Genomic DNA, 14,438 nt, shown 5'->3' with positions numbered 1-14,438 from the left:
CACACAAGAAACATGTCCCAAAACATTGAGGTGCGAAGCTCAGTTTGATCACGTCGGCAGGTGAGGTTCGACTTTCAACAATAATTCGACCTTGCGAATTTTCCACTAGGAAATAATGTGGCATACAATTGTTCACTTGTTTTAAATATTATTTGAAACAAAAATATATTTTCTGATTTGATGTCTTTGCAAACACAATTTACACTGATAGTGCACACACACACTTTTAATCATTGTTTAAATGTATCACATAGACAAAAGAATATTTATGAAAATATACATATTATCATATTTTTATTTTTCTTATAATGTATTATATAAACTAATGTAACGTCACGATTCCTCGTTTAAATAGAATATTATATATTATTATTAGATACATTGGGGGTTAGAACTTCTAGTAGGTTTGGAACTCTTTAGTTTATTAATTCGAATGTAAAAAATTAGTTTACAAATTGTGAAAATTTATTTTGAAACAAAACATAACAAGTTAAGGCAAAATATATGGAAACCCTCTACTTAACGCATGTTTTGCGCAAAGGGACTGCTGCAAATGTGTTGGCAAAGCTGGACGTGCGTTCTTCTCAAGCCTTCATTGTCTATGGATACTGGATAGCTCTTGGTAGGTTGCGAGATATCCTTCGTAGTGACTACTCTGGAGTCCTAACTCTCCGACCGTAGTGTTTTTTTAGCCGTTGTACAAAAAACAAATTATAGAAATTTAACCATCTTTTTGCTTCGGAAACTTTTAAAAATTTGCTTTAATTCATACGAAATTGAATAAATTTCAATGTTGATTAAAGAAATTAGATAGAAGTAACAATATTTTGCATGAGTAATAAGTAAAAAAAACATTACTTGCCTGGTTTGTAAAATATAAAATATCACTTTCAAATTTGTAATAGACAAAAGAAGAGTCCAACTGGCTTCACCAGCACCTGACTGAACCTACTGAAAAAACCTTTCATCTCATCACTAATCAAGAAGGCACTCAGTATTTTCTTTTGTTTAAGCGTGCACTGCCTCATGTGTTGAAGTTTCATATATGGTCATTTTTTTATTTGATTACCAATTGATGAGAAACTAAGTGTTGTCTTTTGTAAAATCATTTCTGTTCAAGTATTTTAATTTGAGAAAAAAATGTGTTACGTACTGTTGTTGATCTCTTTTTGTATAGATTACTAAAATCAACTTCCAGGTAATATGTCAATTAGCATAGGTAAATAAAATTTATATACCTATTTATTCAGTTAAATTGTTTATTTCGTTAAAAAGATAAAAAATTACACACATTTTATGGATTATATGCAAAGATTTATATGTGATGGATAAAATAGTAATTATCTATCACACTCATTTTGATGATTCATAACTGTATTTTTTTTCTGTTAAAAAAAACTATATTTATCTCGTTAAGAAAACAACTTAATTTTTTTTCTAAAAATTTAATTAAGAGAATTTGTTTGAGTTGAGAGGATTAGGATGACACGATGCATTGATGCTAGGAACAAACAACACAAAATACCTGTCCTTAAAACACAAATGGTGGTGGAAAAAGGATCACACATGCTGATCCAACACGTGTTTGAATGTGATTTTGTTTTCCTTAAGGTGCCAGTTTATGGGGATGTTGCATGAGTTGGAAGCATTGAGAAGGAGGAGTTGTGAGCTGTTCCTTCCTCCTTCATCGCTTCAACAACTACCCTTTTCCACCATATTATAGGACCATCTAAATTCCTCTTCCTTCTTGCTCCTCTTTCTTTCATAATTCTTTTTCTATTCTCTCTTTCTGGGTTCTTCAATTTTAATTCAGGTTTGCATAATTGGCTCCCTTAATCTTGTTTTGTTGCCTTCTATTCTTCTTCTTAATATCATTATGATGCATTTTGTATACTTAAATTTGTGTGACATTAGTCCTTTTGATTTGTAATATTTTAATATTGTTTATGTACATTGTTTTGATTTGTGACAAAATGCTGAAAATTTCCACCAATGAATTGGGAGCATTCTTAATTATATTGTTTCTGAAAAGGAGATAGGAAAAAGGGAACATTCAGATTTGCATATAGTATGAGGCAAAGAAATATGAAATTCTGTAATGTTTGCTTTAGGATGATATTTGAATTTTTGTTATAGTTTCTATTCAGGTTTTCTTCATTTTATAATCTAATTCATCATTTGGATAATGCACATAAATACAATATTTATCCTCAGAGGAAAAAATTGTGGTGGAAAACGATGCAAGACGTGTGTGTGTGAATATCATTTAATTTTCCTATGAGGTGCTAGTTTCTGGGGACGTTGCATGAGTTTGAAACACAAGAAGGAGGAGAGGTCACAAATAGTTCTGAGCTATTAACTCCTTTATCCTCCATCACCTCATAACATAGGACCACCTTCAATTTCTTACTCCTTCTATTTTCTTTTATCTCAGTATTCCATACCATAATTAACCATTTCTTTCTAATTCTTCCAAATTCAGGTTTGATTCACTTTTGATTTGATGTTCTTCTTGTTCTTCTTATCATATGGGTTTTGGATGCTTTTCATCCACATGTTCATTTTCTCTCTTCATGGTGTATCAGTTTGTGTATAACATAATTCCTTTTTATCTCAATATACTTTTAACATTGTGTTTTCTTGTGATTAAACTTGACAATTTTGGAGGGACTATAACTTGATGAATCTTTTATTCCTCTTAATTTTAGGCATGGTAACTAAATCAAAGATTAAAAACAGATAGAAAATTTTTTGTGGAAATTTTCTTTACACAATGCTTGCTTGAATTTCAGACATTTTGGACCAAATCCTGTGAGAAACATTGAAGAGGTGCAACTTTCAAATTCCTCTATGGAGCCACTGTCAGAATCCCCTAAGGTAATTTGCTCAATCAATAAACTCAACAGATAATCATTCTTCCTGGGAAATGGTGGAAATGGAATCTTACATTATTTTTAGGAATTCATTACAAGATCGTACTAATGCTTTCATATTGCCCAAAATCAGCTTGGTGATGAAACTTCAGGAAATACTGATTCTTCTCAACCTTCTAAGCATGTCATTGATAATTCAGCACCTTTTGAATCTGTCAAAGATTATGTGTCTAAGTTTGGAGGAATAGTTGATTGGAGAAACCGTCGAACCCAGAGCCTGGAGGTATATCAGTTTCAATTGTGTTTATGCTTTACATTTTCTTTATGGTTTTGAATCAGCAAGTAGCAAGCACCATTTGCATTAAGCACTGGTCTCATTTTTTTATTCTTCTGGCTGAACAGAGAAGCAAGCTTGAAAAACATGATTTTGAAAAAGCAGACACTGCTGAGGAATTGGAAAGCACTAAGAAACTAATAGAAGAACTCAGCTTTAACCTAGAAAGGATAGAAAAAGACGAGCTCCACGCGAAAGAAGAGGCCGAACTCGTGATTCACAAGATTGAAGAGATGGAGGAGGATATTTCAAATGAAGCTAGTAAGGAAGCCAAGGAACAGCTTGAGGTTGAAAATTCTGTCAATATCGCGGCTGTTTCAGAACTCGAGTTTGTGAAAAAGGAACTCGACTCACTGCGAGAGGAGTACAATTCTATGGTGAGTGCAAGGGATGTAGCTATCAGCAATGCAGAAGAGGCTGTTTCTGCATCCAAGGAGATTGAAAAGGCAGTGGAAGATTTGACTGCTGAGTTAATTGCAACAAAGGAGTCCTTGAATTCCATACGAACCGCACACTTGGAAGCGGAAGAACAAAGATCTGGAGTCATTGATGAAGAATCTCAGAACTGGAAGAAGGAACTTGAACAAGCGGAAGAGGAGATCAAAAGGCTAAATGAACAAGTTTTGTCCGCGAGGGTTCTTAAATCCAAATTGGATTCATCTACCTCTTTGCTGCATGATCTGAAAGCTGAATTATCACAATATATGGAATCAAAACTACAAGAGGAAAGTAATGATGAACAGAAAAAGGAACTTGAGGAAGTGAAGATGAACATAGAGAAAACATCTGCTGAGGTTACCAGCTTGAAGGGGGCTACAATGTCACTAAAATCAAAGCTAGAACAAGAGAAGTCAGTTCTCGCTGCCCTCAAGCAAAGTGAGGAAGAGGCTTCTAATGTAGCTAAGAACCTTCAAGATGAAGTGGAGAAATCTCGGTCGGCATTGGCTTTGCTTAAGGTGAAAGAGGATGAAGCGAGAGAGATGATGACCGAGCTGCCGAAGAAACTGCAGGCTGCAGCAGAAGAGGCTGATCAGGCCAAATCACTTGCTCATGCTGCTCAGGAAGAGCTTCTCCAAGCACAAGAAGAAGCTGAACAAGCCAAGGCGAGAGCGAACTCATTGGAAAGCAGATTGCAGGCAGCACAGAAGGAGATAGAAGCTTCCAAGGTTTCTGAAAAGTTGGCTAAAGATTCAGTCAAAGCATTGGAAAAGAGCGAATCGGCTGGAAGCAAGGTGGATCCTTCCTCTCTGGTGACACTCACGATCGACGAGTACCACGAGCTCAGTAAGCGAGCACAGCAAGCTGAGGAGCAAGCCAACATGAGGATTGAATCTGCCAATTCTCAGATGGAGCTAGCAAAGGAGTCTGAGTTGAGAAGCTTGGAGAAGTTGGAAGAGCTGAATGAAGAGTTATGTGTTAGAAGGGAATCTCTGAAGATTGCAACTGAGAATGCTAACAAAGCCAAAGAAGGAAAGTTAGCTGTAGAACAAGAGTTAAGAACATGGAAAGCTGAACAAGAGCAACAAGGGAAGCAGTTAACTGTGGCTGTGCATGACTCATTAAGCTCAAAGGGAAAAGTTCCTTCAAATCACACTGAAACTGGATCAGCCTCGGATGCAACCGGCAAAAAGAAGAAGAAGTCATTGTTTCCTTCAAAGGTTGTCATGTTCTTTGCCAAGAGAAAAACACACCCAACCAAGTGAATTCAATCCTTCAACTGCTGAAATTAAAGCACCAAGTCTTAACAAAGTCCAACTTCTGAAGGGGTTATTTGTTGCTTGCCAATTGTGACACTTTGTATTAAGTTTTTGCAAGAAGAAAAAAGATATCATTTATTGTATATAAGGTGTAGCTGATCTATTATTCAGTATTTCAATCTCCATTTTCAAAATTACTATTCTGAAAAGAAAAAGGGACAAGAGTCCACTTTTTAGGACACATGTACTACAGTAACAATATATATGCTAATGCTTTGAGTTTTCTAAAGATTTGCTTGATTTATTCTCAAATGGAAATACATTTTGTACCATATTTCGTCATTATTTGCTTATGTTGCTAACAACAAAGCATGAACTGTCCGACTTTAATCCCAGTCTTCCGTCATCTAACCTTTGCTTATCCCCTTCCCTTCGGTGGTGGTTGGGGATGAAAGTTGGTCCGGCCGGCCTAAAAATTGAAGAAACCTGATAACATTTTAGCCGACTCAAAGGTATTACATTTAAGTAAGTAATGTATAGACAGTCTCGATGACTTAACTAATGAACATCCCATCCCAGCTAAGGCCGATCGGTCGCAGGACAACCCAGGCAATACCGCCTAGGGGCAACCTTGCTCTCGGAAGACTTCAACATGGCAACAAAGGCTTGTAGAGACAGGTAGGGCGGACACCGAACCTATAAATATAAGTAAAGTCGTTCACTTATGATACTTTTGCTCATTAGGCAAAACTTTGAATTCTTCTTAGACTATAAGTTTCTTTTGAGCGCCGGAGTGTCTTAACAACTTATACCATTAGATTTGGATTTTGCTTTTTTCCTCACCTACACTCGTTGGATTTTGCTTCCTTCACTATTCTAACACCAAATCATATTAATCCATTCCAGCTCCCTCATTCATAGTCTTCAAGAATGGTTTCCTTGCCATTTAAAATTCTATGTTCTTTGATAAAATTACATAACAAATATGCCTATAAAATAATGAGAAGTGCCAACAAAACTTTCTGACACTTATTTTTTAGCGCTCATTTTTTTTTGGTTAAAATTTATGTAGGTTCCAATCAAATTGACAGTAAGACCAATATAATTTAATAGACCCTACATGAATTTTAACATATTAAAGAGAGCGTTTGAAAGAGTGTCAAAAAGTGTTTTCTAGCATTTCGTGTGACATTATATGTATTTAAATTAAAATGCGTGATTCTAATATAGGACGTCACTCATAAAAATATATTTTATTTAAATTCACCTTTTAGTAAAAATTATGTAATAAATTCAAATTATTTTTTTAATTTCGAGGAAACCACAACTTTTCATTCTCATAAGTACATGCGTGTTTTATGCTTTATTAGTGCACATCTATTCATCCATCTATCTATCTATCTATCTATCTGTTCTCTCCGGTCCTATTTATAAGCAACAAAAAAAAATTCACATAGTTTAAGAAATGTAGTTAAACTAGATAAAATGCATTAAATTTGTCTTAAATCAAAATAAACTTCCAAAATTACCCTTTGTTATTAGTGTTGGAAAGGGGGAAAGAGAGAGAATAATTAATGAGACACATTTTACAAGTTAGAATTAATAAGGACATCATTGGAAAAAATTAATTAATATAGCTCAAACATTCATTTGGTTCTTATAAAAAGAACCAAATTTTTTCTTCTCTTTCATGCTTATAAATAGGACCGGAGGGAGTATCTATAAAGATAAAGAGAGAGTTTTTCAGCTTGGAGGGCAACTTTGTCATTCAATAATTTATTGAACACAACTCTCAAATTAAGCATGGACAATTTTGTAAAAATGCAAATCATTTCTCTTGGATTCAATCTGAGCCGTTCATTTCATCTGCAGTCTTTTGGCCTTCTGAAACGTGATTTATCATTCTTAAACGTTTTCTTTCTCATTCGTATAACTAATGCGATTTCTCTTAAACTCACCACCAGCCCACCACCATTGAAGAGATTCAACCAGAATCCAGACGTCGATATCCAGCATAACGTGTTCTGCCGTCGACTTTAAAGGCACGCACGACAACGCAATTGGCATCCCAGTGCAGAGGTTGTGTGGCTAGGAATGGCGTGTACCCGAAGGAAATCCACCAGGGCTGCAAGGAGTTCGATGAGTATGGAATTCGTTGTGATATTTAACGCGAGAGGTAATCAACTACATGTCAATCACAGTTCTTATTTTTTTTTATTTATGTTCCTGATCAATATATAAGGATTCCTTTCTATCTCTTTCGTTATATGCTGTTCAACTTTCCTTTGATCCAAATCGAACCCTTTTTTTTTCTTAATTTGAACTCAATTATTTGTTAGATTTTTTCTCCTCTTTTCTTCTTCTCAGCCTTTTGCTTCGTTATATCGTTTTAGCTGAAACACTGAGAGCGATATACTGACATAGTGTTTGATTTTTTGTGTTTTTTATTTTATGGTGGACATGGATGTGTTTGGAGGCGGGGGGTGATGTTGGGGAGTTCCCAACACATAGGATCGGTTCTCCTTATTTCTAATTTATGTTTCATTCTCATGTTTTTCTGAGGTGATTATATCAAATTGTGAAATTTCTTGAAATTTAATTATAATCATACAAGTCCTTAATTGTTGCAACCAACTCTACATTGAAGATGGGTTCGAATGCTATTCTTACTTTTTTATTTGGGGGAAATTCAGAAATCCAGTTGTGTCTGAAAACACAACCCTTTGCTACTTTGGGATCTCTTGAGTGTAGAGTGTAAGGAAATTGTTCCTAAATGTGAGGTCATTGATCATGAACAATTAGTATCTCAATTAAGTGCTATTTTGTGTATCAGCTTGGTTTCTTCCCACATCTATGTTCTCTGTCTCTATATCTCTAAAATATTGTTACTTTTATTTTTTAGATATACAGGTTGGATACTGAATGACATCGATGGGAAGTTTTTCTTTTTCATTTCTCTCATTGCTTAGTGCTAATAGTTTTTTCTTTTCAATTTCTCTCATTGTTGAGTGCTTATAGTTTTTATTTTTCATTGATCTTATTCTTTAGAAGCAAGGATCAATGCTTCATTTTTATAATATTCCAGAATTGTGTTTAGAGCTACATTTGTTTCTGATATACCTTTTGGTTAATTTGGTAAGTTATTATTGGAGGCATGTTGTTTGGGAATTGGGGTTTCAATTTTTTTTTATAAACTGCAGATTGGTTCAAGCACAACCTGTACATCCAAGTTGAGTGAATTGTTGAATGTACCCTACTTTTCTACCAGAGGTCTAAATGAGTGCTTATGTATGGCTTGGTCTTACAACTTTTACTCACAAGGTTAGTTAGCATCTCTTTTATTTGGTTATTTGTTATTCAAGTAAGGTTTTTTAAAAGTTTAACCTTTTCACATGTTTTCAATGGTGGATGATGTCTACAATTTGAATTTATTTGATAGTTCAATGGTCAAACTCATCCTATAACTGAGTGAAAATCTAATGGATGAGTCCATGCATCTGTGCTTTTTCTTTCTTTCTTTTTTTGTTTTCATTTCAGATTAGTTTATATGTCTAAATTTTGTGCTTAATTTTGTAGGATACTGATTTGTGTCTTTCCCTTTTGGTTTAAACAGAAGCGTGGTTCCTCCGAGCTTATATGACTACAATCTTGCACCACTGAATAGGTAATCTCCTTTGAAAAATAATTGAAGCAATAATATTTGTGAGTAGATTCATTAGTGTAAAGAATGAATCATTGAAAATATATTATATTTAGTTCGGAACACATTCCACAGAGAATACAAATGGTTAATAATCTATCTATCTATCTAGCTAGCTATACTATATATAAAGAGAGAGTTTTTCAGCTTGGAGGGCAAATCTGTCATTCAATAATTAATTCCAAAAACTATGGAAGATGGACATGGATATTTTAGTAAAAAAAACATTTTATTTCACTTAGATTGAATCTCAGCCGTTGATTACAAGGATTTGAGTTTTTAATTGCACGAGATTCACTTTAATTCCCATTCTATCTGAAATGCACATTTTTAACTTTCTTTCTTCCGTTCATTTTCTTCTTTCGCTGCGCCGTTTCTGTTCATGAAAAGGATGTTGTTCTGCCTGACTCGAAGAAGAAGAAAAGGCTGATGCATCTTCCTTACGTGTTCAGGGGTCCTGAGGGTGATCGAGCATTTTGCTATTATGCCAATAGCTTAAAGGTGGAACATCTTAGAAACTATTTCTTCACTTGCTTTGTGTTCAAGTGACACATTGTGTATGGTTACCTTTTCCTCTAGTTTTTTTTTTTTTAAATTTAACGAAGCATTATATTTTTTTGACTCACTCTTATCATGTGCTTGAGTTTTATGCTAGCTGCATAAGGAGAAAATACAATATGTCATATCTTGGCCAATGCTCTCATAAGTTTTTGGTTATGCTTTCGTTATTTCATTAGTTGATTCATGATTCATGATTCATGATTCATGAATAACTGTTAGAAATAAATGCTTATTGTCAATTATGTTTCTTGTTTAAAGTGTTTTTATGAGTCTGTTACAAAGTAAATAGTCTTTAAGAGTCGATTAGAAAGTCTAATGTCATTATACTTTATTAGGAGTCGTTGAGTAAGTTCTTAAGTTTCTATAAGTTACAATTTTAATCCATTCAATGATTATAGAAATTCTAATATTATTGCACTTTATTAGTAGTCATTGAGTAAGCTTTTGAGTCATTGTAATCTTGCTTGGAGTTTCTTTACAAGTCTCTTACAAAGTAAAGAGTTTATAAAGTAAAGAGTCTTTAAGAGTCAATTAAAAGTCCATTGTTATTACACTTTATTAAGAATCATTGAGTAAGCTTTCAAGTTTTCATGAGTTACAATTGTAATCCACTCAATAATTAGAAAGTCTAATGTTATTGAGCTTTATTAGGAGTTATTGAGTACGCTTTTAAGTTTCCATGAGTTACAATTATAATCCATTCAATTAGAAAGTCTAATTTTTTAATTAATTCTTTCAAAGTTAACACGCAAAGTTAATATTGGACCAGTAGAGGCTAGGGTGAGACAACAACACATGGAGCATCTGAAAAGCAATTTGGACCAAAAAAAAAAAGAGTTAATGATCAAATTAGTCTCTGAGTTTGTAAGCGAGTTTGATTTTAATTCCTTATTTCTATTATATCTCTCCCTCTTTTATCTCTTTCCCATTATTACCACTACACCACTCCTCCCTTTCCTCTCATAATTCGCCCTGACAACTGTTGGACCCCATTCACTGTGGCACAAAACTCTCTAGAGACCATGGTCTAGGGGTACTGAAATCTCCCTTATGAAATCTCGACACTCGGCCACAACAAAAAAATATATAAATGTGTATGATAGCAAAACTATGTCAAACTAGGATTAAATTTTTTGATATCTATGTTAAAATAGTACTTGGTTTGAACCATTCACTCATTGCAATCAGTATTAGTGGAGGTGCGCAAAATCCGGCCCGAACACTGGTGAGAGCCAAAAATACAAAAACAAAAATTACAGGTGAAAAGCTTTATGCATGAATGATTAATCTTCCATCTTTCAGTTCGTTAAAAAATAAAAAAAAAATTATTTATTTTCTTTTCTTTTATTTCATTTTTTTGGTATCATATTTTCTTTTATTTCAAGGGCAATCACTATTTTCATTTTTATTCTTAATGTAATTATTCCATACACAAAAGAAAAGAATCTTCTCAATGTCTATTATTAACTCAAATATATGTTACTTCAGCACCCTGAAATAAGCTATTAAATTAATACATAAAAAAAATGCAACATTTAGATAAGCAAGGGTAAAAAATAAAAACCACAAACAAACAAATTTGCGCTTCGATCTACAAAATAAAAACAAACAAAAAAACTTACAAATTTATGTTTTGCTATATCTAAAATTAATTTGGTTCTTTTAATTCTTAAATTATCATTTAATAATTATAACAAAAATAACACGGAACTTTAACAACCTCATCTGATAAAAAAAAAATGAATAGGGTCACAAAGCTTTGTATGCCACTTTAACCAAAGCTCATACTAAAAAAAATAAGGGCAAAAATAACAAATAGAAAGTGCACTTTTATAAAATAAAAGACAAACACATTCATCGCGGAAAGTGAACTTACAAATTTATGTTGGCTTATATCTATAACTAATTTTGTCTTTTGAAATAATAAATTTTCTTTTAATAAAAATAAAAAATAGCATAAATTTAATTTTTTTTTTGATAAGGACACAAATTTAATAAAAATACACAAAAAAAAGTGAATATCCCCTGTGCGATGCACAGGTCAAAGTACTATTATTGAATAAAAATATATCAATATTAAATTTTCTTTAATTAACAAACTGTTCAACTTTAGCACTTTTTACTTTTCCTAATTTCTTAGATCAATTTTCTAGTACCTCAAATAATAATAGAACATTTATCTTTTTTTTGAAAGTATAATAGAACATTTATCTATCTCCTTAAAATGATTTTTTATGTAATGAATTAATTTATGTGAATTGAATTAAAATGATTTTTCATGAATTAGGTTAAAAAAATTCAGTTTAAATTTATGGATGTATCCGTTAAATGCCTGATTTGATATGATTTTGAAATTTTTTTTGTTTTGAACTCAATTTTGAAAAGATTTGATTATATTCCTTCACTATGTGTATGTTTTTTTTTATAGGCAAGAATAATATATTGAAAAGAAGTACAGGGGTACTTCAACCTAATACAAGTAAAGATATAAGAGACAAAGCTAGATGAGTAAAGAGAGTACATCATCAAAAGAACCTTTCTTGGTGGTGGGAAATTAAAATATTGTCTCATTAAAACCTTACTAGGAAAAACGTCATTGAAAAAACATAGAGAAGGAAAAAAAGTACAATATTCTAACATCCAAGAGACCCACCAAGAAATAAAAAAGACAAATAAAAATAACCAAGAACCAACGCCCTGCTCCAATCCTTCCACGTCTGATATCAAGAAAAGAAACTCCCATAATTTAGCAAAATGGCTAACAAAGCTATGCTGCCTATGCATGCAACCTGAACCAAAACCAGAGAGCAGAGAGCACAAATCTCCCTTCATTGACCCGTGGACCATACCAATTCATCAGCCCAAAAGAAACAGATATCAGAAGCCCGCATTTGAAAACAAAGTCCAGCCGAGACCATCTCACACTATAGAAGAAAAAGAAATTCGACCAAAAAAAAAAAAAAAAAGAAAAAGAACATTCGACCAAAAAAAAAAAAAAAGAAAAAGAACATTCCAGTGACAGCAAATTAACATGACTTTAAAGAACTGCACAACATGATATTGGTTCGCCCAACCAATCAAAAGTTGTGTGATGGAACCTTCTATGCTTAGCTTTTAACCATAACCATGCTTTGTTCCTAGCTTTGATCAAATACCTGCTCCGGCGACGAAAACTCTTGGCGAAAAACCACCCCATTTCTAGCAATCCATAACTTCCACCCATATTACTGCAAGGCCTTTCTTCACTGAACCTGAACCAACTCCAGTAAATTGCTCGAAATGATCTCTAGCAGTTCCAGGGAAAACAGAGAGCCAACCCAACCACCTAAAAGTGAGAGCCCAAATACGCCAAGAAAATGGACAATAGAAGAAAAGATGATTTGTGTCTTCCTCCTTCTGTACTAGGCCCAAAGAGCACATTGTGGTAGACAGAGGAATATTGCGAGCAATAAGATTTACCTAGATTGAATACGATCAATGAGAACCCGCCAACACATAGCTTGTACATTTGAACTTACAGAATAAACTCCACTGCCTTGATATTTTAATGAAATAGCATTAATACTCCTCAGTAACTCAATGTGTATGTGATAATTAACCTTCATTTACTCGTTGTCTTCATTAATTAAATCAGGTTTAGAAATTTCAGTTCAATAGATGTATCCGTTAAATGAAAAGATTTGATTTGATTTTAATTTTTTTTAATTCCTTCATTCACCTTTGTGATAATTGGGTTGATAATTAAGCTTCATTTACTACTTACTTGTCTTCTTTGTGTCATTCTTCTTCTTTTCTTCTCTCGATTCCACTGAAGATAATCAATTTCAAGTCAAAAGATGAGCTCGACCAATGAAATCCCAAAACCGAAACTGAAGTCGGTGATGATCCGAGAAGTGTAGGCCTTCAATTTAGAATCCGAATTCCAACTCATCCGCGGACTCATCCATCGTTACCCAGTACCCTTTCATCTCTATGGATACGGAGTTCACCGACGTCATCTTCAAGCTTGCCGAACCGCACAACCACCGCAACCTCCGCCCCACTGATACCTACCGTCTCATTAAGGCCAATGTTGACGTGCTTAACCTCAAGTTGGCCTCACCCTCTCCGATGCGGCCGACAACCTCCCCGACCTCGGCACCGTCGATTGCACGTTCATCTGGCAGTTTAACTTCAGAGACTTCAACTTCACCCGCGACGCCCACGCTCCTGACTCCGTCGCTCTGCTTCGTAGCCAGGAGATTGACTTCACACGCAACACTGCCGTCGGCGTGGACTCGGCCCGCTTCGCTAGGTTGATGATGTGGTCGGGGCTTCTGCGCAACAACGCTGTGAGCTAGGTCACGTTCCACTCGGCTTATGATTTCGCCTAATTGATGAAGATTCTGACTAGCCGGAGCCTTCCCGCTCGATTGGAGGATTTCTTGAGATAGTGAGGGTGTTTTTCGGAAACAACATATATGATATCAAGCACTTGATGAAATTCTGCAATTCTCTCTACGACGGTCTTGATAGGATTGGACAGGTTCTCAACGTGGATCGAGTGGCTGGAAAATCACATCAAGCTGGCTCTGATAGTCTGCTAACAATGCAAATGTTTCAGAAGATCAGAGACGTTTATTTTGAGAACCATGGGCATAAGAAAAACGTCAATGTTTTGTATAGATTAGAGTTAGAATTCAATCCTAGTTTGAACCACTTGTATAATGTATCCTCCACCTCACCAAACATGTTCGAGTCGGGTAGTACAACTTTACTACATTCCCACACACTCGAATATGATGCCTCTATTCAAATATGTGCAATTTGGCTAATTGCTATGAGGAGTGTTATTTGTTAAAAGAATTTTGATACGAGTTAAATGATTTTTTAATCTTTTAGATTCTTTTTTTATATTAATATGACTACAATGTGTTTGTTTGTTTATCGTTAAGCGATCTAATATCTAAGTCAAGAGGAAAAAATGTGAAGAAATAGAGTGAGTCGAGCTCATCTAATGAAATGTACTGAAGTGTCATATGTATTTCTCTCAAAGAGGGGAGTGTATGTTTTGAAATAAGATTGGAGAAAAAGGTAAATTAAGCTTCTCATTTAACCATCTCCTGGAGAAGGGGAGACTAACATTTAATATAATTTCAAAATAAATAAAATAACATTCAATATAATATAATAGAACATTTAAGAATCTCCTTAAAATGATTTGTTATGTAATCAATTAATTTATGTGAATTTAATTAAAATGATTTTTCATGAATTAATTTAGGTTTAAAAAA

General features: G+C 34.0%; 1 protein-coding gene, 1 long non-coding RNA gene and 1 pseudogene across 3 annotated transcripts; all 3 read left to right on the top strand.

Annotated features, from left to right (window-relative positions):
• The first annotated feature begins 1,621 nt into the window (after nt 1-1,621).
• Nucleotides 1,622-5,195, top strand: LOC130714753 (protein WEAK CHLOROPLAST MOVEMENT UNDER BLUE LIGHT 1-like). 2 transcript variants are annotated; one of them, XM_057564700.1, is made up of 4 exons: nt 1,622-1,813; nt 2,793-2,877; nt 3,007-3,156; nt 3,276-5,195. In XM_057564700.1, the coding sequence occupies exons 2-4, from the start codon at nt 2,851-2,853 to the stop codon at nt 4,908-4,910; spliced, it is 1,812 nt and encodes a 603-aa protein (XP_057420683.1). In that variant the 5' UTR covers nt 1,622-1,813; nt 2,793-2,850; the 3' UTR covers nt 4,911-5,195. The 2 variants fall into 2 exon arrangements, with proteins under 2 accessions (XP_057420683.1, XP_057420684.1); XM_057564701.1 differs by lacking the exon at nt 1,622-1,813 and adding an exon at nt 2,319-2,482.
• A 1,451-nt stretch (nt 5,196-6,646) lies between these two features.
• Nucleotides 6,647-9,290, top strand: LOC130714441 (uncharacterized). Its single transcript, XR_009011271.1, has 4 exons — nt 6,647-7,080; nt 8,105-8,225; nt 8,518-8,568; nt 8,995-9,290. It is a non-coding gene; the product is annotated as an uncharacterized LOC130714441 (long non-coding RNA).
• Nucleotides 9,291-13,001: 3,711 nt separating this feature from the next.
• LOC130712516 (probable CCR4-associated factor 1 homolog 9) lies at nt 13,002-14,005 on the top strand (annotated as a pseudogene).
• The last annotated feature ends 433 nt before the right edge of the window (nt 14,006-14,438 follow it).

The sequence above is a fragment of the Lotus japonicus genome, chromosome 4, assembly GCF_012489685.1.
Source record: "Lotus japonicus ecotype B-129 chromosome 4, LjGifu_v1.2".
Taxonomy (NCBI): domain Eukaryota; kingdom Viridiplantae; phylum Streptophyta; class Magnoliopsida; order Fabales; family Fabaceae; genus Lotus; species Lotus japonicus.
The sequence above is the reverse complement of the archived record's forward strand: the minus strand, read 5'-3'. Positions and strand labels throughout refer to the sequence as shown.